The 23187-nt window shown below is 42.2% G+C and overlaps 2 protein-coding genes across 2 annotated transcripts in view; one reads left to right on the forward strand and one right to left on the reverse strand.

The window, feature by feature from the left end:
* HINT3 (histidine triad nucleotide binding protein 3) overlaps positions 1–5895 on the reverse strand; it is a 37877-nt gene extending 31982 nt beyond the window's left edge. The window contains exon 1 of the mRNA XM_089686449.1: positions 5677–5895. Coding sequence (XP_089542575.1) covers positions 5677–5784 — 108 coding nt within the window. The 5' untranslated portion in view covers positions 5785–5895. The remainder of the gene's footprint in view (positions 1–5676) is intronic.
* TRMT11 (tRNA methyltransferase 11) overlaps positions 5679–23187 on the forward strand; it is a 92327-nt gene continuing 74818 nt past the window's right edge. Inside the window, exons 1-6 of the mRNA XM_089686448.1 lie at positions 5679–5993; positions 10783–10848; positions 16462–16535; positions 17798–17879; positions 17959–18051; positions 20953–21087. Coding sequence (XP_089542574.1) covers positions 5910–5993; positions 10783–10848; positions 16462–16535; positions 17798–17879; positions 17959–18051; positions 20953–21087 — 534 coding nt within the window. The 5' untranslated portion in view covers positions 5679–5909. The remainder of the gene's footprint in view (positions 5994–10782; positions 10849–16461; positions 16536–17797; positions 17880–17958; positions 18052–20952; positions 21088–23187) is intronic.

Here is a 23187-nt window from a genome sequence, read left to right on the forward strand (position 1 = left end):
TGAGTAACAATTCTCTGGCACTCAGTAACAATTCTGTCTGTCCCTGAGTATGAATTCTGTGGCCCTGAGTAACAATTCTGTGTCTGTGCGAGTAACAATTCTGTGTCTGTGCGAGTAACAATTCTGTGTCTGTGCAAGTAACAATTTTGTGTCTGTGCGAGTAACAATTCTCTGGCACTCAGTAACAATTCTGTCTGTCCCTGAGTAACAATTCTCTGGCACTCAGTAACAATTCTGTCTGTCCCTGAGTAACAATTCTCTGGCACTCAGTAACAATTCTGTCTGTCCCTGAGTAACAATTCTCTGGCACTCAGTAACAATTCTGTCTGTCCCTGAGTAACAATTCTCTGGCACTCAGTAACAATTCTGTCTGTCCCTGAGTAACAATTCTCTGGCACTCAGTAACAATTCTGTCTGTCCCTGAGTAACAATTCTCTGGCACTCAGTAACAATTCTGTCTATCCCTGAGTATGAATTCTGTGGCCCTGAGTAACAATTCTGTGTCTGTGCGAGTAACAATTCTGTGTCTGTGCAAGTAACAATTTTGTGTCTGTGCGAGTAACAATTCTCTGGCACTCAGTAACAATTCTGTCTGTCCCTGAGTAACAATTCTCTGGCACTCAGTAACAATTCTGTCTGTCCCTGAGTAACAATTCTCTGGCACTCAGTAACAATTCTGTCTGTCCCTGAGTAACAATTCTCTGGCACTCAGTAACAATTCTGTCTGTCCCTGAGTAACAATTCTCTGGCACTCAGTAACAATTCTGTCTGTCCCTGAGTATGAATTCTGTGGCCCTGAGTAACAATTCTGTGTCTGTGCGAGTAACAATTCTGTGTCTGTGCAAGTAACAATTTTGTGTCTGTGCGAGTAACAATTCTCTGGCACTCAGTAACAATTCTGTCTGTCCCTGAGTAACAATTCTCTGGCACTCAGTAACAATTCTGTCTGTCCCTGAGTAACAATTCTCTGGCACTCAGTAACAATTCTGTCTGTCCCTGAGTATGAATTCTGTGGCCCTGAGTAACAATTCTGTCTCTGTGCGAGTAACAATTCTGTGTCTGTGCAAGTAACAATTTTGTGTCTGTGAGAGTAACAATTCTCTGGCACTCAGTAACAATTCTGTCTGTCCCTGAGTAACAATTCTCTGGCACTCAGTAACAATTCTGTCTGTCCCTGAGTATGAATTCTGTGGCCCTGAGTAACAATTGTGTGTCTGTGCAAGTAACAATTCTGTGTCTGTGCAAGTAACAATTTTGTGTCTGTGAGAGTAACAATTCTCTGGCACTCAGTAACAATTCTGTCTGTCCCTGAGTAACAATTCTCTGGCACTCAGTAACAATTCTGTCTGTCCCTGAGTAACAATTCTGTCTGTCCCTGAGTATGAATTCTGTGGCCCTGAGTAAGAATTCTCTGGCACTCAGTAACAATTCTGTCTGTCCCTGAGTATGAATTCTGTGGCCCTGAGTAACAATTGTGTGTCTGTGCAAGTAACAATTCTGTGTCTGTGCAAGTAACAATTTTGTGTCTGTGAGAGTAACAATTCTCTGGCACTCAGTAACAATTCTGTCTGTCCCTGAGTAACAATTCTCTGGCACTCAGTAACAATTCTGTCTGTCCCTGAGTATGAATTCTGTGGCCCTGAGTAACAATTCTGTCTCTGTGCGAGTAACAATTCTGTGTCTGTGCAAGTAACAATTTTGTGTCTGTGAGAGTAACAATTCTCTGGCACTCAGTAACAATTCTGTCTGTCCCTGAGTAACAATTCTCTGGCACTCAGTAACAATTCTGTCTGTCCCTGAGTATGAATTCTGTGGCCCTGAGTAACAATTCTGTCTCTGTGCGAGTAACAATTCTGTGTCTGTGCAAGTAACAATTTTGTGTCTGTGCGAGTAACAATTCTCTGGCACTCAGTAACAATTCTGTCTGTCCCTGAGTAACAATTCTCTGGCACTCAGTAACAATTCTGTCTGTCCCTGAGTATGAATTCTGTGGCCCTGAGTAACAATTGTGTGTCTGTGCAAGTAACAATTCTGTGTCTGTGCAAGTAACAATTTTGTGTCTGTGAGAGTAACAATTCTCTGGCACTCAGTAACAATTCTGTCTGTCCCTGAGTAACAATTCTCTGGCACTCAGTAACAATTCTGTCTGTCCCTGAGTAACAATTCTGTCTGTCCCTGAGTATGAATTCTGTGGCCCTGAGTAAGAATTCTCTGGCACTCAGTAACAATTCTGTCTGTCCCTGAGTATGAATTCTGTGGCCCTGAGTAACAATTGTGTGTCTGTGCAAGTAACAATTCTGTGTCTGTGCAAGTAACAATTTTGTGTCTGTGAGAGTAACAATTCTCTGGCACTCAGTAACAATTCTGTCTGTCCCTGAGTAACAATTCTCTGGCACTCAGTAACAATTCTGTCTGTCCCTGAGTATGAATTCTGTGGCCCTGAGTAACAATTCTGTCTCTGTGCGAGTAACAATTCTGTGTCTGTGCAAGTAACAATTTTGTGTCTGTGAGAGTAACAATTCTCTGGCACTCAGTAACAATTCTGTCTGTCCCTGAGTAACAATTCTCTGGCACTCAGTAACAATTCTGTCTGTCCCTGAGTATGAATTCTGTGGCCCTGAGTAACAATTCTGTCTCTGTGCGAGTAACAATTCTGTGTCTGTGCAAGTAACAATTTTGTGTCTGTGAGAGTAACAATTCTCTGGCACTCAGTAACAATTCTGTCTGTCCCTGAGTAACAATTCTCTGGCACTCAGTAACAATTCTGTCTGTCCCTGAGTAACAATTCTCTGGCACTCAGTAACAATTCTGTCTGTCCCTGAGTATGAATTCTGTGGCCCTGAGTAACAATTCTGTCTCTGTGCGAGTAACAATTCTGTGTCTGTGCAAGTAACAATTTTGTGTCTGTGAGAGTAACAATTCTCTGGCACTCAGTAACAATTCTGTCTGTCCCTGAGTAACAATTCTCTGGCACTCAGTAACAATTCTGTCTGTCCCTGAGTATGAATTCTGTGGCCCTGAGTAACAATTGTGTGTCTGTGCAAGTAACAATTCTGTGTCTGTGCAAGTAACAATTTTGTGTCTGTGAGAGTAACAATTCTCTGGCACTCAGTAACAATTCTGTCTGTCCCTGAGTAACAATTCTCTGGCACTCAGTAACAATTCTGTCTGTCCCTGAGTAACAATTCTGTCTGTCCCTGAGTATGAATTCTGTGGCCCTGAGTAAGAATTCTCTGGCACTCAGTAACAATTCTGTCTGTCCCTGAGTATGAATTCTGTGGCCCTGAGTAACAATTGTGTGTCTGTGCAAGTAACAATTCTGTGTCTGTGCAAGTAACAATTTTGTGTCTGTGAGAGTAACAATTCTCTGGCACTCAGTAACAATTCTGTCTGTCCCTGAGTAACAATTCTCTGGCACTCAGTAACAATTCTGTCTGTCCCTGAGTATGAATTCTGTGGCCCTGAGTAACAATTCTGTCTCTGTGCGAGTAACAATTCTGTGTCTGTGCAAGTAACAATTTTGTGTCTGTGAGAGTAACAATTCTCTGGCACTCAGTAACAATTCTGTCTGTCCCTGAGTAAGAATTCTCTGGCACTCAGTAACAATTCTGTCTGTCCCTGAGTAACAATTCTCTGGCACTCAGTAACAATTCTGTCTGTCCCTGAGTAACAATTCTGTCTGTCCCTGAGTATGAATTCTGTGGCCCTGAGTAAGAATTCTCTGGCACTCAGTAACAATTCTGTCTGTCCCTGAGTATGAATTCTGTGGCCCTGAGTAACAATTGTGTGTCTGTGCAAGTAACAATTCTGTGTCTGTGCAAGTAACAATTTTGTGTCTGTGAGAGTAACAATTCTCTGGCACTCAGTAACAATTCTGTCTGTCCCTGAGTAACAATTCTCTGGCACTCAGTAACAATTCTGTCTGTCCCTGAGTAACAATTCTCTGGCACTCAGTAACAATTCTGTCTGTCCCTGAGTAACAATTCTCTGGCACTCAGTAACAATTCTGTCTGTCCCTGAGTAACAATTCTGTCTGTCCCTGAGAATGAATTCTGTGGCCCTGAGTAAGAATTCTCTGGCACTCAGTAACAATTCTGTCTGTCCCTGAGTAACAATTCTCTGGCACTCAGTAACAATTCTGTCTGTCCCTGAGTAAAAATTCTGTGGCCCTAATAACGTTTCTGTGGCCCTAAGTAACAATTCTCTGGCACTGAGTAACAATTCTGTCTGTCCCTGAGTATGAATTCTGTGGCCCTAACTAGCGTTTCTTTGTCCCTAAATAACGATTCTGTGGCCCTCATTAACAAGTCTGTGTCCCTGAGTAATGGTTCTCTGTCCCTAAGTAACTTCTCTCTGTCCCCAATTCTCGTTTCTGTGGCCCTAACTCTGTCCCTGTCCCTAGTACAGAGCGGTCTGCCTCTGTTCAATGACTGCAGGCAAATGAAGATTTCCAAAATGGCCGCTATATATACCTCGACCATTACACAGTGCTGGCTGGCTGGCTGCTGATTGGCTGATGCGATCACATGTCGTTGAGGAATGCATTATGGGGCAGCGCGCCTTGTCTGCGCGCCTTCCCCGACATCCCCGCTCCGTCGCCGCACATGTCAGCCGCCATTTTCGGAAAAATTTCGATTCGCGCGTCCGAATTAGGCTGTTTTTCGGATTCGGCACGAATCGAAATTTTTCCGATATTCGACTCGAATTCCACTTCGGATACTTCGATTCGCTCATCTCTATGTGTGCTGTGACAGATCTCCCATCCAGTGCAGTGCTATCAGTGTGTGTGGTCACAGATCTCCCATCCAGTGCAGTGCTATCAGTGTGTGTGTGGTCACAGATCTCCCATCCAGTGCAGTACTATCGGTGTGTGTGCTGTGACAGATCTCCCATCCAGTAGGCGTTATCAGTGTGTGCTGTGACAGATCTCCCATCCAGTGCAGTGCTATCAGTGTGTGTGTGGTCACAGATCTCCCATCCAGTGCAGTACTATCGGTGTGTGTGCTGTGACAGATCTCCCATCCAGTAGGCGTTATCAGTGTGTGCTGTGACAGATCTCCCATCCAGTGCAGTGCTATCAGTGTGTGTGTGGTCACAGATCTCCCATCCAGTGCAGTACTATCAGTGTGTGTGTGGTCACAGATCTCCCATCCAGTGCAGTACTATCAGTGTGTGTGCTGTGACAGATCTCCCATCCAGTAGGCGTTATCAGTGTGTGCTGTGACAGATCTCCCATCCAGTGCAGTGCTATCAGTGTGTGTGTGGTCACAGATCTCCCATCCAGTGCAGTACTATCAGTGTGTGTGCTGTGACAGATCTCCCATCCAGTAGGCGTTATCAGTGTGTGCTGTGACAGATCTCCCATCCAGTGCAGTGCTATCAGTGTGTGTGTGGTCACAGATCTCCCATCCAGTGCAGTGCTAGCAGTGTGTGTGTGGTCACAGATCTCCCATCCAGTGCAGTACTATCAGTGTGTGTGCTGTGACAGATCTCCCATCCAGTAGGCGTTATCAGTGTGTGCTGTGACAGATCTCCCATCCAGTGCAGTGCTATCAGTGTGTGTGTGGTCACAGATCTCCCATCCAGTGCAGTGCTATCAGTGTGTGTGTGGTCACAGATCTCCCATCCAGTGCAGTACTATCAGTGTGTGTGTTGTCACAGATTCCCTCTACTCACATCAGAGTGCAGTAATTCGGAGCCCTTCTCCTGGTTGTTGGTGATCCTACAGAAGATACACCTGCTGTCATAGCTGGCTGGGCCCTGCTCCTCGCCCTCTGCTGACATGCTGTCCGATTGCCCCCACACCTGCACAGCTCAGCCTCCGCCTTGTTTGAGCTTTGTGTCTGGCTCCGCCCACCCCGGGGCTCGCACACTTCCTGCCCACTCCGGCCGTGACATCAGCAGGGAAGATGGCGCTGTCCTGTAAGAGCGGTGCTGTACTGAAGAAGTATCTGCTGCTGCTGGCTCAGGAGAACTGCGAGTTCCGGTTGCCGGTGAGACGTATAGTCAGTGTATTGCACATCTTTATAGAGCAGAGGGTGCAGAGCCCTGGGCTGTGTGTGTGAGAGGCAGCATGCTGTCCCAGTGCCTTCATCCCATTGTGCCATTCCAGAATATCACTGATTGCCCGCTTCTTTGACACAATTGCATTTTTTATATGTTAAAGCTGAAGGAGAAACATGATTTTTGTGTTTGTACAGTAAATACCGGGTACCTGTAATGAAGTGTGCCCCAATTCTGGCTGCTGCGGGATTTGTTCAAAGCCTGACTCTGGGAAGCTGGGATTGTATTCCTTGCGGTGGCACTGTGCCTGCGCTGCAAGGGTTAAAGCTGGACTAAATTCTGCAATGCTTAGCTCACCTTCAGTGGTTCATGGGCCCTCACCAGCACTGGCATCTGCTACCCAGCTTGCCTCTGTCTTCATTGGCTGGCATGGGATGATGTCACTACTGCACATTTACAGGATCCGTACTGGAATGTATACTGAGCTGTGTATGTACGGGAGTTCAGTTGTCGCAACACACTGGCACTGTACTGGAATGTATACTGAGCTGTGCATGTACAGGAGTTCAGTCAACCCAGCACACAGGATCTGTACTGGGATGTATATGAAGCTGCGCATGCACAGGGGTTCTGTCGCCCCAGCCCACAGGATCTGTACTGGAATGTATACTGACCTGTGCATGTACAGGGGTTCAGTTGTCCCAGCACACGTGATCTGTACTGGAATGTATACTGAGCTGCAAATGCTTAGGAGTTCAGTCGTCCCAGCACACAGGATCTGTTCTAGAACATATACTGAGATACACATGCGCAGGAGTTCAGCCATCCCTTTGCACAGGATCTGTACTGGAATGTATACTGAGCTGCAAATGTGCAGGAGCTCATTCGTACCAGCACACAGGATCTGTACTGCAATGTATACTGAGCTGTGCATGTACGGGAGTTCAGTTGTCCCAGCACACAGGATCTGTACTGGAATGTATACTGAGCTGTACATGTACGGGAGTTCAGTTGTCCCAGCACACAGGATCTGTACTGGAATGTATACTGAGCTGTACATGTACGGGAGTTCAGTTGTCCCAGCACATGATCTGAACTGGAATGTATGTTGAGTTGTACATGTACGGGAGTTCAGTCGTCCCAGCACACAGGATCTGTGCTGGAATGTATACTGAGCTGCAAATGCTGAGGAGTTCAGTCGTCCCAGCACACAGGATCTGTACTAGAATGTATACTGAGTTACACATGAGCAAGAGTTCAGCCATCCCATGTATACTGAGCTCCAAGTGCTGCATATGCGCAGGAGTTCAGTTGTATCAGTACACAGGATCTATACTAGAATGTATACTGAGCTGCGAATGCGCAGGAGTTCAGTTGTCCCAGCACACATGATCTGTACTGGAACATATACTGAGCTGCAAATCCACAGGAGTTCAGTCATCCCAGCACAGAGGATCTGTACTGGAATGTATATGAAGCTGCGCATGCACAGGGGTTCTGTCGCCCCAGTCCACAGGATCTGTACTGGAATGTATACTGAGCTGTGCATGTACGGAAGTTCAGTTGTCCCAGCAGAGTATCTGTACTGGATTGTATACTGAGCTGTACATGTACAGGAGTTCAGTCGTCCCAGCACACGGGATCTGTACTGAAATGTATACTGAGCTGCAAATGCTTAGGAGTTCAGTCGTCCCAGCACACAGGATCTGTACTGGAATGTATACTGAGCTCCAAATGCTGTACATGCGCAGGAGTTCAGTCGTACCAGTACACAGGATCTATACTAGAATGTATACTGAGCTGCAAATGCACAGGAGTTCAGTCATCCGAGCACACAGGATCTGTACTGGAATGTATATTAAGCTGCGCATGCACAGGGGTTCAGTCGTCCCAGCACACAGGATCTGTACTGGAATGTATATTAAGCTGCGCGTGCACAGGGGTTCAGTCGTCCCAGCACACAGGATCTGTACTGGAATGTATATTAAGCTGCACATGCACAGGGGTTCAGTCGTCCCAGCACACCAGGATCTGTACTGGAATGTATATTAAGCTGCGCATGCACAGGGGTTCAGTCGTCCCAGCACACCAGGATCTGTACTGGAATGTATACTGAGCTGTGAATGTGTTGGAGTTTAGTCATCCCAGCACACAGGATCTGTGTTGGAATGCATACTGAGCTGCAAATGTGCAAGAGTTCAGTCGTCCCAGCACACAGGATCTGTGTCGGAATGTATACTGAACAGCAGATGTGCAGGAGTTCCATTGTCCCAGCACACAGGATCTGTGCCGAAATGTATACTGAACAGCAGATGTGCAGGAGTTCCATTGTCCCAGCACACAGGATCTGTGCCGGAATGTATACTTAGCTGCACATGCACAAGAGTTCAGCCAACCCTGCTCACAAGAACTGTGTCAGAATGTATATTGAGCTGCACATGCACAGAGGTTCAGTCATCTCGGCACACAGGATCTGTACTGGAATGTTAACTGAGCTGTGGCTGCGCAGGAGTTCAGCCATCCGAGCACACAGGATCTGTGTGAATGTATACTGAACTGCGCAGCTTAGAGTAAATAAATTTTCCTGACACCAAGAGAAAAGGGTGACAGGGAAGGGAGCTCCAGCAGATTGATAGCCTCAGCTCTGTTCCTGTGAGCTTTGTGGAAGAGTGTATCTCTTCCCTCCAATCAGCTTTCAAGGGCTCTGCAAAGTGTATTTTAAGTTCACTGCCACCTTTTTTCTGAACGCTAAGACAAGTTTTAAATTCAGAACGGTGAACAAATGTAGAGAAGAAATGTCTGCAGATAGACAGGTACAACTTAGGTAGGAGGATTTGTTTCATATCTGTATATCACCTGAGGCCAGTCACTTCACTGGGTCAATGTAAGGGTTTACAACCACTTTAGGTTTCCCACACTGTGACAGCCCACAATCTTCTGTTAGCACCAAACATCTGGCGCTGAGACTTCTAGTACAGATTTCACAGGAGGTTGCTCATTCAGCATCTCATCCATTCAAGGAAAGCCTTCTATTCTTTATTCTGAATGCAAGCCATTCTGTGATTAAAGGGGGGAGATTGTAACATTAAATCTCAGGGCAAGTGAGCGCTTAAATTAGATTCTAAAATTGATAAATTAATAAATAAAAATGAGACAATAGCAGCTGAACACCAAAAAAGGTACCGTATAAACCTTCAAAATAATCAGAATGCATAAAAAGGGAGGTGCAGCGCTAACTTAATAAATACACATTCATATAAACCAATGTTAAGGTGCTGATAAAGTGCAATAAAAAAGTGACTATAGATGATGAGTATAGTCCATAACGTGATCAAAACCCAAGAGAGTCTTCAAAGAACTCCAATGACTGGATTCGTGGATGAGGTGATAAAGGTATAAAGATTGCGCACTCACCAGATACGCAATCCAAATGCGCATTCAGAACAGATAATCCTAGGGTCCTCATATGGATCTGGTCAGATCTGGTCACAAAGCCCCTCGCCACTTGATAGTGTTGCCACACATAGATGAAAAAAGGCCGCTCTGCAGACGTAAAAGGCTCCCACCGGAGCCCAAAGAACAAAAGGAGGCCAAATAGTGTGATACCTTAATGGCAAGGGGTATTTATTCCCAAAAAATCACGATACAAGCAGGGGCAGGAAAGATACTGACCATACATAGGTTTAGCAAATGGCCGCCGGGGCCCTCGTGGCGCCGGTCGGCGTGACGTCACACCGCTGTAGCCGCCCCCTGACGCGTTTCGTGCGAAGGCACGTAGTCATAGGGGGTTAGCTTCTTGTAACATTAATCCACACCTCCTCCATTCATAGAATGTCCGCCTTCCAGGCGGTATGGCCCTTGAAAAGTTCCTGCACCAGATTCAAAAAGTCCAGTTTGGGCAGCTTTACCGAAACATACAACAGATTTGGCTGGGCTAAAATCAAAAAGAAATACCTCCAGTTCGTAGATAGCACAACTGGAAGTTATAAGGACTGACACTAAGTTAGCATACAGAGACAGGCCCGTGTTTGCCACTACTACCCCCTCCTTTCCCTCTGTCACCGGTTGCCACGGATGCTGTCAGATTCAGAGTTGAAGGCCTCCTAGCAACCAGTGATTCTGAGAGTGAGTGGAGCCTGGACAGCAGTTCCCATCAGTTCCGCCCTGTCCTTGTGATTGACAGCATGCAGTGGGCAGATTCTATAGCCAATAGCAGGCAGTCTATTAGTTATGGATCTGCCACTGCATGCTGTCAATCACAAGGGGGGAGGACCTGGTGGGAATGTAGTGTCTCTGAATCCCCATCAGGCTTTGTCCACCCAGGTACACAACTCCTTGGCTGCTGCTCTGTCTGTGTGACAGGAGTAACGTTAGGAGGGAGCTAGCCCTTCTTTGAGAATGGAGTTTCCACGTGGATACTTCAGCCTCACTGCACCTCTGCACGAGTCTGGCCTCAAATTCATGTACGTTTGTTTAGCAAGTAGTTTAATTTGGGGCAAGCGCTAATGTTTGTTGTGTGAAGGAACTCCGGTATTCTAAAGAATGTCATATACATGCTTTATGAATCCCCCTGAACCTTTTTAGGGATAAATGTCAATGCATGTAAAATGCAGGAATATTAGATGGGCCTGATATTGTGCTGGATACCTCCTATATGTGATGTGTTGCTGTACAATACATTACAGCGTTCCAAGAGTGTACTTAGTATTAACATGCATTGTCTTATTTCTAAAAGATTTTCTTTGTCCCTTTAAATATATAAATCCCTTTTTTCTACAGGAAATCCGGTCTTTAAACTCTCTTTTTGGAGGGAATTTTAGTAATATTCAAGATGACCATGAAAAGGTATGTCATTTACATTTAATGTCAATTTGGACACCTGTTTTGTCTTAAACCTTTGTCCTAAAGCCCAAGTGCAGCCAAAACGTTACATTTTGTTTTGGATAGAGCAGATAAGGGTTACAGCTTCTGTCAGGTTTTCAGTACTCTGTCTCTCTGTTAGACAGAGGTTCCCTCACTTCCTGTCACAACACAAAATGTGGGAAATATCTCCAAAGGGGATACAGCCCAATATAACATACAGTACAGGTGAAACTCAAAAAATTAGAATATTGTGCAAAAGTTCATTTATTTCAGAACTGCAACTTAAAAGGTGAAACTAATATATGAGATAGACTCATTACATGCAAAGCAAGATAGTTCAAGCCGTGATTTGTCATAATTGTGATGATTATGGCTTACAGCTCATGAAAACCCCAAATCCACAATCTCAGAAAATTAGAATATTGTGAAAAGGTGCAATATTCTAGGCTCAAAGTGTCCCACTCTGATCAGCTAATTAAGCCATAACACCTGCAAAGGGTTCCTGAGCCTTTAAATGGTCTCTCAGTCTGGTTCAGTAGGAATCACAATCATGGGAAAGACTGCTGACCTGACAGTTGTGCAGAAAACCATCATTGACACCCTCCATAAGGAGGGAAAGCCTCAAAAGGTAATTGCAAATAAGTTGGATGTTCCCAAAGTGCTGTATCAAAGCACATTAATAGAAAGTTATGTGGAAGAAAAAGGTGCACAAGCAGCAGGGATGACCACAGCCTGGAGAGGATTGTCAGGAAAAGGCGATTCAAAAGTGTTGGGGACTTTCACAAGGAGTGGACTGAGGCTGGAGCCAGTGCATCAAGAGCCACCACACACAGATGGATCCTGGACATGGGCTTCAAATGTCATATTCCTCTTGTCAAGCCGCTCCTGAACAACAAACAACGTCAGAAGCGTCTTACCTGGGCTAAGTAAAAACAGACCTGGTCTGTTGCTCAGTGGTCCAAAGTCCTCTTTTCTGATGAGAGCAACTTTTGCATCTCATTTGGAAACCAAGGACCCAGAGTATGGAGGAAGAATGGAGAGGCACACACTGCAAGATGCTTGAAGTCCAGCGTGAAGTTTCCACAGTCTGGGTTGATTTGCGGAGCCATGTCATCTGCTGGTGTTGGTCCACTGTGCTTCATTAAGTCCAGGGTCAATGCAGCCGTCTACCAGGAGTTTTTGGAGCACTTCATGCTTCCTTCTGCAGACTAGCTTTATGGGGATGCTGATTTCATTTTCCAGCAGGACTTGGCACCTGCCCACACTGCCAAAAGCACCAAAACCTGGTTCAGTGACCATGGGATTACTGTACTTGATTGGCCAGCAAACTCGCCTGACCTGAACCCCATAGAGAATCTATGGGGCATTGCCAAGAGAAAGATGAGAGACATGAGACCGAACAATGCAGAAGAGCTGAAGGCCGCTATTGAAGCATCCTGGTCTTCCATAACACCTCAGCAGTGCCACAGGCTGATAGAGGTCCGATATTGTTCTATGTACAATCCTTGTTTTATTGATTGCATGTAATATTCTAATGTTCTGAGATTGTGGATTTGGGGTTTTCATGAGCTGTAAGCCATAATCATCACAATTATGACAAATCACGGCTTGAACTGTCTTGCTTTGCATGTAATGAGTCTATCTCATATATTAGTTTCACCTTTTAAGTTGCATTATTGAAATAAATGAACTTTTGCATGATATTCTAATTTTTCGAGTTTCACCTGTATATTAGGAATGAAAAGAAAGGGACAAGCTGTTCTTCCTGATAACAAATGTACCCCATGTTACATTTACAGACATCACATTGTTAGGAAGTGAGAAAACTTCTCCATAATAGGGTCATATACAAAATAAAATCCTGATAGAAAATGTAATCCCCACAGGTTGTCCTTTTTAATAAGCCTAGAAAGGTTTATTAAAAAGGACAACCTGTGGGGATTACATTTTTATTCAGAAGAGTGCAACACACCTAGAAGAATACTTACCTTTAGCCCCAATCCAACAATCTTTCCTCCAAAAAAGCACTGGCTAGTTCCTCTCGTATTTACTTTCTATGGGTATGCAGTACTCCAAGAATTGGCTGGGATCTTGTCAGAAGAAAGAACACTGGTTTGGGGCTGAAGGTAAGTGAACCTTTGTAGTTAATGGCTGGTTGAACTTCCTTTGGCATCAATGAATTCAAGCAAGCTCATTCGGTATCTCTGAATCAGACCTCCCCAATGTTCATGAGGAATTTTTCATAATTCCTTATATATAACTGCTTCAGCTCAGACACATTGGTAGGTTGTGTGGTGTGAATGGCTCTCTTAAGGTCATGCATAGCATTTCTATGGGGTTAAGCCCAGGGGTGTCAAACTGACGGCCCTCCAGCTGTTGCAGAACTACAAGTCTCATCATCGTGTCTCATGCTTGTAACTGTCAACCTTGCAATGCCTCATGGGATTTGTGGTTCCACAACAGCTGGAGGGCCACCAGTTTGACACTTGTGGGTTAAGGTCTGGGCTCTATCTGGGCCACTCCAAAAGGCAAATTTTTATTTTCTGAAGCCAGTCCAGTGATGGATTTACTTTGATGACTATGGGCATTGGCCTTCTGTATCACCCAACTTCTACTAAGCCGCATAGTTTTTTTTAAACTTGGGAATTCATTTTTCCCTCGATGACAACAAGTGGTCCAGGCCCTGTGGCAGCAAAGCAAGCCCAAATCATGATGTTGCCTCCACCATTCTTCACTGTTAGTATGATGTTCTGATGTTGGTAATCTGTACCCTTGCGCCATACACAGTGTTGAGTATTCAACAAATTTAACTTTTGTTTCATCGGTCCACAAAACATTTTCCTAATAGATGTGGTTTGCTAAGGTGCTCTTTGGCAAACTTCAGGAGTGCGGCGGTTTCCTTCGTGGTGTTCTGCCATGGACACCCTGCCTGTTCAAAGATTTACTTATGGTAGACTCATGAATTGTTTGCCAGTTACAGTGAGAATGTCAAGCCTTTAGCTGTTACTCATGGGTTCTTTTTTACTTCCTAGAGGATTCTGCATTGTGTCTTGGGAGTCATCTTGACTGGGCATCCACTTCTAGGAAGAGTAGTCACAGCACTAAATTGTCTCCATTTGTAGACAGTTTGTCTGTCAACTGTTGGATGCCTAAACACTTTGCTTTGCACCCCTTTCCAGCCTTATGCAGATCAACAACTCTTGATCAAACAGTATGTCTTCAGAAAGCTCCTTTTTGTGAGGCATGGTTCACATCACCTGATGCTTCTTCACTCAGTCTTAAAATGTTTGTGTCTTTTATCAATCGAAGTAGCTCTAAACCACACCTCCAAACCTATTACATTAATTGGACTTAACTATTGGCTCCAATTAGCTTTCATTGAACTAATTTATCTATTGGTTAACGTAAGTGTTCCTCCAGTATTGTGAATATTTAATGTCTGTGTTCAATGAATTCACGAGAAATTAGAATTGTGTGGGTGTTATCAGCTTAACCCCTTGACGCTGACGTAACACAAATATGCGGCCTCACAGAACTGAGTTTTTTTCTGTGTGGCCGCATATTTGCGTACCTGTCCTTGTGCTGGGAACGCGCCACACAGCGCACTCCAAGCACAAAGACCGAGATGTCACTGAGAGCCCCGGGTCCCGTTCTAACGATTGTGACCCGGGACTCCCAATTCCGGGTCACATGATCGCTGTGATAGCCTCTGATTGGTTATCACAGTGATCAGTCATTGTACAGCCCAGCCCCCTTGTCTTTTTTTTTTCTCTCTATGAATGGAGGAGAGAGATACATTGTATCTCTCTAACTGGTGGCATAGAGTTTGTTAAAGAAAAAAAAAAGATAAATAAATATTAAAAAATACGTAGATCAAGGTTTTGATCTAGTTCAGTGCCAGGGCAAGTGTTTGGGTCAGGGTCAAAGTCAAAAAGGTCAGGGTCAAAGGTCAGGATTTTTTAAAAAAATGGTGTCAGTGTGTTTTAGGTAAACAAAAAACAAAATGTATTTTTTTTGCAAACTGTTTCCTCCATCCAGAAAAAGAGTCAAGCAATAGTCTAGGTATCAAATTAATGGAGGGGGCTTAGTGTGTTTTTTTTGTTTTTGTTTTTGTTTTTTTTTTTTATCCCGTTGGGGAGATATTGCTTTGGAGGCATTAACCAATCATTCTCCACAGTTCAAAACGCAGGCTTAGTGCTTCCAGATATGGGGCATCATGTGACTTCTGCCCATTGAAAATGTATGGGTCTAGCAGTTAATTGCTAGGCCCGTGCACTGCCACGTGACAAAGGGGGGTATTGTCACAGCTCCACTCAACCCTGTGACTCATTGGAGGAGATACACAAAAACTGTAGCATGCAAAAATCTGGTGCAGCTCTGCATAGAAACCAATCAGCTTCCAGGTTTAATTGTCAAAGCTTAACTGAACAAGCTGAAATTAGAAGCTGATTATCTACCATGCTCAGCTGCACAAGATTCTGAGTGCTCCAGTTTTAGTAAATCTCCCCCATTGAATTGCAGTATAGGCTGCAGTAGAGGCTGATGGGTCATGGGATTGCTGGTAATGTGGGTATAGCTGGGTGGGATGTCTTCGCAAACACACTGTTACTCTGCCTTGGCAAGGGAAGAATGCCTTTTTAAAGAGTAGTTGTGTTTTATCATCTGAAAAAGAAGACAGTAGAAGAAAGAAAGAAGAGGGGTATCTTTGTTACTTCATTTGTGGGAGAGCTTCATATTGGGGTACTTTTGGCAACACAGACAGTTAAGATTTGTCCAAACAAGTAGACATAAATAGTGGCACTGGGGGAATAAGTAAATCAGGGGGATGTAACCAAAAAGGAGCTATATCACTAGGTTAGCTGAGGACTTTCAGGGTAAGAGAGAATTGTTCATAGTCCTAATATAATGTCCATGTAGACTGTGTCTAAAAACACACACACAGACTGGAGCAGCCAGCCTTTAGAGTAGAAGCTCTTGTTTAATGGGTACAAAAAGTAGAGAAACAGCAGGGCTTTCTGAGTGCAGTAAGGTAGTGAAATCAGAGCATAGAGCAACTTACAAAAGGCAGTGTAAAGGCTCGCATTTCACATGATAGCTTTCTCCTGTGCATGGTAAACTCCAGACCACTGCAGGCGATGTGCTCCAGGACTCGTCGCACTGGTGACTGGTGGTATCCAGGGCTTCAGCAAGCTGAGAGATCCGATGCTGATCACAGTGACGTCACCGAAAACGGAGGCAGTCTGGCAGGTGCATACTTGGAGCATGTGTGCTCCTTCCTCAGGCCGTGATTAGATTTGTCCACATCTTACAATCCACCCCCCCCCCTTCCTTCCGCTTACACATTAAAAAAAACTGGTTTACATATATATTATGGCTGTATATTTGAAAGCTATAACCATGTACTCCATGGCCTCTTTTTTAGATATTTATGCTGTAAAACAAATCATGTGGCTGCAAATCAATAGTTAAGCAATGCAGACCTGGTCAAGAATTGTAGAATATGTTGTTGGATCTATTAAAGTGTTTTTATAGCATTGCAGGATGTCTAGGTAGAGCATTACAATTTAACAATGTTGCTGTATTTTTGTTTCACAGTCTCCATTCTGTGTGCTGACTATCCCTTGTGAGGAATTAGCAAGAAAAATAATGAAGCGGACGGTTTGTGCAAAGTAAGGTTTGGTATATAGGGAGGGTGAATGGCAAAATTACTTTACTGTTACTGCCATGGATCTTTTCCCCACAATTCCAGATATATAGCTCTGTCAAGACGTTCTGGCATGAATAAGACTAGGATTTTGAAACTAAACCGTATTGATATGGGCCTTTGATTACCATTATTATAGATAACTTGTTTGTATAAGCTAAGTAAAAAAAAATATATATTTTCGAGGAGTTCAGCTTTATAAAATGACAATTCAGTAATAAGCCACAGAAAATGTACTGTTTCATCTTTTTTTTCATTGTCCTAAAAAGTCTTGTTTGGGGTCCATTTGTTAGTGTAATGTTGTAGAGTGTAAATAGGCATTACAATTAATTACAAAATGTACATTTTCAGCCTATGGTAAAAAAAAAAAAAAGGAATACTGCTTGCAAATAGATAATGTATTCTGGAAATTTACTGGTAATTTGTATTTTAATTTAAAGTAAACCTGCCATAAGATAAAGAGAGAGGCTCCCCATTTTTGATCTCCTTCTAAAAATGCTAGTTGTTTGGCTGTTTAATAACACTATGAGGTTGATTTACTAATGGGGAATAGATTGGGCTCTTTGGACACTACAGAGCTTAGTAAATGAGCTCATCCAATCATGTGCAAGCAAAAATGCTGTTTTTTTTTTTTTTAAATTTTCCTTGCACGTGTTTGGGTATTTTTTGCAATATGAATCTGTACCTCATTTACTAAGCTCTGGAGCAACTGCACGTTTGCAAAGTGCATATTCTATTTGCCGTTAGTAAATCAACCCTTATGGTTTCAGCACTTTACAGGTTACTCACTTGGAACAAGTATGCAGATCAGGAAAATCAAAGAACAGTCACAAGTCCTTATCTGCATATGCATTTCAGGTCAGTGACTCAAAGCACTAGGCTCAGCATGACACATGGGCAATTAGCATTTTTAGAAGCGGAGCACAACATCTCCATTTTTAAAAGTAGAGCACAGCATCTCCTATTTTGGCTGGGGAGACTGAAGAACTGCTTCCTCCTGCTTGCAGCAGACTAATAACATCATATCAACCTAAAAAAAGTCTTGTTTGGGAGCTCAACAACAGCTTTTCAAAAACATATTGCTGTTGCTTGGTATTTTGACATGTCAGAGATTTACTCATGCTTATAAAAGTTATCAAAAGGTCTTATTTGGTATGGCACTTTGCCTGAGTTAACCTATTAGAAGATGATTATAGTCAGTAAACTAAGTATTTTTTAACCCCTTAGATCTCTGTTTGAACTGTGGGGTCATGGTAAACGTTTAACAGAACTAAAGCAATCCATCCAGAGCTACCATTCGGAAAGGATGGTAAGAAAATAATATAATGACATATGTTTATCTGTATTTCGGCCTGCGTTCTATTAGTAATTTTCACCATTTCACTTAGGTACCATATCTTCAACCAAACTCAACGTACAAAATTAGCATTCATAGCTTCAATAAGACCTTAACACAGAAAGAAAAGCTTATGAAGATTGATGTAAGTAATGTTTCTTTATTTTTAACATGAATTGTTTTGTGAAGAAAGGAGAATTGCCACTTCTCTAAATGCCATTAATACCTTAACACCAGCACACCAAACGCCTAACATATGTTAATATTATAAAGTGACAAAAATATATATAAAATACCTATGAAAAATATAAATTAGAAAGTACAAAAAGAGCAACCGTCAGCCAAACTTATGAGTCCCAAATATATAAACCAGATATTTCCTAAAGAGATATATGACCACGCCCCTTTAGCCTTTAAACAGTGTCCATTAAAGTGCAATCAGATCCATGTGTGACATAAAGTGCATATCACTGTAATTAGTCCAACTGTAATAAAGTGATCTTCCTCCGCACACACTGCACTCACCAGTACTTTTGACTTCTTTGTTACAAGAAGTCAAAAACTGCTTAGCACAATGGATGGCTTCTCCTCCTGGGATTACATATGGCCATCAAGCCCTTTTCAAGCACTCTCTTAGGTCCTTGTATAGACAATGCCTCTATACCTTTTAAAAAGCCTCTGTGCCTTTAAGAACCTTAATAGTACTGATAGAGCTCCTTCTCTTGAGCCACTAACATTTCAACCAATCATCAGCTGCCATAAACAGATGGCCTGGAGCATGACCACAAAAGGAGAACCTTAAAACTTCATGTTTAACCACTTTTTGCCCACCCACAGTACATTTACTGTGAGCAAGCGGCAGCTGCAGGCACCACGATGTGCTGATATGAGGTGTGCAGTGGTGCAGTCCTGTGACAGTAGATCACAGCACTCAGTACCTGGCTGCTGTTAGTAGCCAGGGTTTCATGTGTTCACTATGGCCAATCATAGTGATCACATAATTATAAGGTAGTCAAAAATGGCTTTCATTTATAGCAGATTGCTTACTATTGTGATGTGTTAATTGGCCTACAGCTATCACATGGTACCTGGTACCCTGTACTATATGATTAGCTGTAGCCAATCACAGCATCGTAATAGCAAACAAGCAGTCATGAATGAAAGCCATAATAAGCAATAATAGTGTAACCAAAAAAAAAAATCCCTTATCACCCCCCAAGCCCCCCCCAGAATAGTACAGTGTCACTATGGTGATACTGAACTACTCTGATGAGAGTATGTAAGAATGTATAAAAAAAATATTATTATTGTTACCAGTCAGTGTCCCTGATCACTGTCACACCAGTCATATGATGATGCTTTACTGCACTGGTGACAGTATGTAAACAAAATTGTGGAAACCCCCCAAAATTTTATTTAATTTCCTCATTTTCCAAGAAATTCTGACAAAAAAATCACAACTTGCCACGCCTCTCACTAAATACCTTTTGGACTGTCTACTTTCCAAAAATTGGTTTGTATATTTTTATTTTTTTTATATATAGCAAAAAATAAGAAACCCAGTGATGTATAAATACCACCAAAGGAAAGCTCTATTTGCAAAACATTATATTAGTTTCATTAGGGTACAGTGTTGACTAAGGAATTGCCAGCTAAAGTAGCACAGTGCAGAATAACAAAAAATGTACTTGTCATGAAGGGGATTAAACCTTCCAGAGGTCTGTATGTACTTCAGGTAGCTTGATCTACATACTGTACATAGTATCGGGTTCCGACTGTGAGACAGAGACTTCCCGTCTCACACCTGGAACAAAATAGTACTTCTGAGAATACAAAGCTTCCTTTGATTGGCTGAGTTGAAAAGTGTGATATCATCAGCCCTCTCTGCCTCTGCCAGTCAGAGGAAGTTTTGTATCCATTCACAGAATATAAAGCAGCCTATAAATGACTGAGCGCTACAAAGACCGACTCTTTTTGTTCCGAGTGTGAGATGGGAATCCAGTACTGTGTACTGTATGTAGCTGAAGCTACATGCATTACATACCATGCTTAGAGCCAGTGCAGCTCTTAGTGAAGGAAATAGTTCATTTGAACCAGCTTGGTCCAAACAAACTATTTAAAGTCAAAGGAAACCTGGAAATCAGCTTTAAGAAATGTTTGGGAATGCTGTCTTGTGGCTTTACCTCTAGGCATGGTATCCATACTTATTGTCAAACTGACTAATATCAATGGGATAACTATGTTCAGGTCAGTAGTAAGAATGCATATTGTAACACCTGGTTTTCTATGAGATATGAGTGCTAATTTTGACAATGGCACTGATTTGTCTTTCCACATGCTAGTGCAAGGGCACATGGATTGGCAGTGCAATGTCAAACGGAGGTAATCAGAACAATCCAGCATCACATCTAGTGCAGGGGAATGAAGGTGCAGGTAGACTAGACTCGGTAGACATTTAAAAGTTGTGAGTGTATAGCTCAGTGCTCCTAATGCTCTCATTAAATAGATGTGAACTATGTGTTTAAAGTGACTAAACCATCAAACAACTGTCACAAATGATACATTTAAATAGTTACAATTTTATAATCTGTCATGACCATATGTAAGTACAAATAAAACTGCCCATGTCATAAAAAAAAAAAAAAAAAAGAGTACGTTCTGAAATAATTTCCAATATTCCAAAACAGTGTCCTTTTAGTAGTAACTCGAAAAAAATAAAGAAGAGGGTTGTATAGCGTAAAACCTTTTACATTTGTTTTTTAACAATATAAACAAAATAGCATTTCCTTTTGCTGTACAGCACTATTTAACAAACCTCAGTGCATCAGTTGTCTTATTTGGTAAGCAGATGTTGAAAGATACATGTATTCAGAGTCGGAGAGGAAACTCAAGATTTCTGTTTGAGCTTGTGTGTAGAATGTTACCATCAGGTCTTCTGCCATCAATTATAATTGCATATGTCAAGTAACAGTGTTAGTCAAGCGTGTAAATTGTGTAATGAATATGGACTAACTGTAAATACATGTATAATTTTCACATAAAACAGGCAATGGAATTCATACCATTTAAAGGAAGAGTGAGTTTACAGAATGCAGAGCATATATTCTATGTGTTGGAGGATTATGGTCCAGACCCAAACACTGCACCCGAAGTCCCACTGCAGATCTACTTTGGCCGGTGGGTGAGTACTATGGGTTATATAACCATTTAGACTGTTACTATCATTGTTAGAATTGCATTTTCCAGTCTGGGTAGCATTTTAAGTATGTTTGCTTGAATAGAGACTACTTTTTTACTTTTCACTCAACAATCACTGGTATGCTCCTTTTTCTTTAAATACAAACACTATTTGAGTGTTTACAAATTTTTTTTTTTTTAATGCTTGGTATGCAAATACATTTTGTCAGGCCAGTAGGTTGTGAATGTACATCTGATGTTCCACTAAAAATCGCATATAGTAAATTTGAGGGCGTTTGCTTTAAACTGATCAGACTGTCAAACTGACTAATATGAATGAGATAACTATGTTCAGGTCAGTAGTAAGTGAGAATGCATATTGAAACACCTGGTTTGGCTTTGAATGCCTATTGCAACACCTGGCTTTTGTCCACAGCAGTGGGATTGTAGTTCTTAATGGAGAACAAGTGCGGTGACATCACCACTTGTGTATAGTCCATTAATACTTCTGCCAGCTACATAACTGAAGGCCTGTACTGGGTCCAAACCTTCAGTTATGAAGCTAGAGGAAGTGACTACATGAGCTAAAGCATGTGCGATCCACTCAATCATAGTTTTCTCTTTGTTAGAGCAAAAGCCACTAATAATGAGGGGTATGACCTTGTGTGTGCTTTTTCATGTACGCTAAATTATGTGTGTGCATTTTAGTAATCCTTTCGTAAAACATAAAACATCACTGGACAAATACCAGGGCTATCTGTTCTGAATTGCTTTAAAAAGTATGAATTGCCTGACTATCTCTGGATTAAATACTGAGTTAATGAACAAGCATGGAGCAGGTCAGGTGAAGTCAGAACATTTGACTCGCATACTTTTTCTGGATGAGAGACTGCACATATTAAGGCCAAAGTGTTGTCATGACCGCGAGGGAACTAGAATTTTTAGAGGGCAAAATTAATTAAAAAAAAGAAAAAAGAAAAATGACTAAAAGCAGTATACTATTAAAGAAACCATCGTAAATAGCAAGGTTTAAAAACTGAAAGTATACAACATACTTTATAAATGCTAGAATAGTTCTAAAATGTGAAAAATAAATATATGTGTAAAAAAAAAGGAATAGAGAATAAAATCTATAAGCACGCTTTATTGTAAGGTGTAAGATATTATCAATAAAAATGAGACCTTGTATATAATGTGAAACAAATAAATAAAATATAGGATTGCTCAGGAATCCATGTCACTCATTCACAGTGTGCTGTGAATGAGTGCCTACAAATCCGGACAGCTCTAGCAGCTGTGGGCTCGTAGTTTTCAATGAACTACCACGGCACTGTGGAGTGCCATGGTGCATCGTGGTAGTTCATTGAAGCTTCCTGTCAGTATATCTGCTTGCTCGTACATCGCGTACAGCAAGCAGATATTCTGATAGGTCTGTAGGAGACTTGCATGGCATCTTCGATCTACTTATGGTGCAATGCTTTACAGGCTCCTTTGGCCAAAAATGATAAATGCACATTTTTTTATATGCAAAAAAAGTGCATTTATTATTTTTGTCCAAAAGGTGAACTTATTCTTTAATGGGTGGAAGATTTTTAATGTACGTTGTAGCAGAATGATAATCTGAAAGCGAAAAATATGCAACCATCGTAAAATGTTGCTTTGGATTAAAAGAGCTTGTTGAGGCTCAAGATCTTTAAAAGCGAAGTATGGGCAAATATTTTTTGGTCATACTTCTCTTCTGGGTCATAGGAGTGCACGTGTGCTAAAGCGGGTGTCAGTAATCCGTAGATTGTGATCTACCAGTAGACCGTAGCCAGGTGACTGGGAGATCACATACAGAAATCAAGGAAAAAGAGATACCACTGGAAGGAAGTTTCAAATGGGACCATGCAGCTTAATCAACAATGGCTTTATTGAAAAGTGTATATAAACAAATAATTTAAAGAAGTGAGCTAAAACCACTAACCACCACCTCACTAAGTTAAAAAGACAATGTTGTCTAGTCACCCAAGCAGCTGCTCACTCGGCCATGTTCATACACGGAGGGGGGGGCTATAGTAAATAATGTAGCATGGAGCTGTAGGGGGGTCTCAGAAGATAATGC

This window comes from Staurois parvus, unplaced genomic scaffold, assembly GCF_062004578.1.
Source record: "Staurois parvus isolate SC_StPar_1 unplaced genomic scaffold, SC_StPar_1.0 ptg000397l, whole genome shotgun sequence".
Lineage (NCBI taxonomy): Eukaryota > Metazoa > Chordata > Amphibia > Anura > Ranidae > Staurois > Staurois parvus.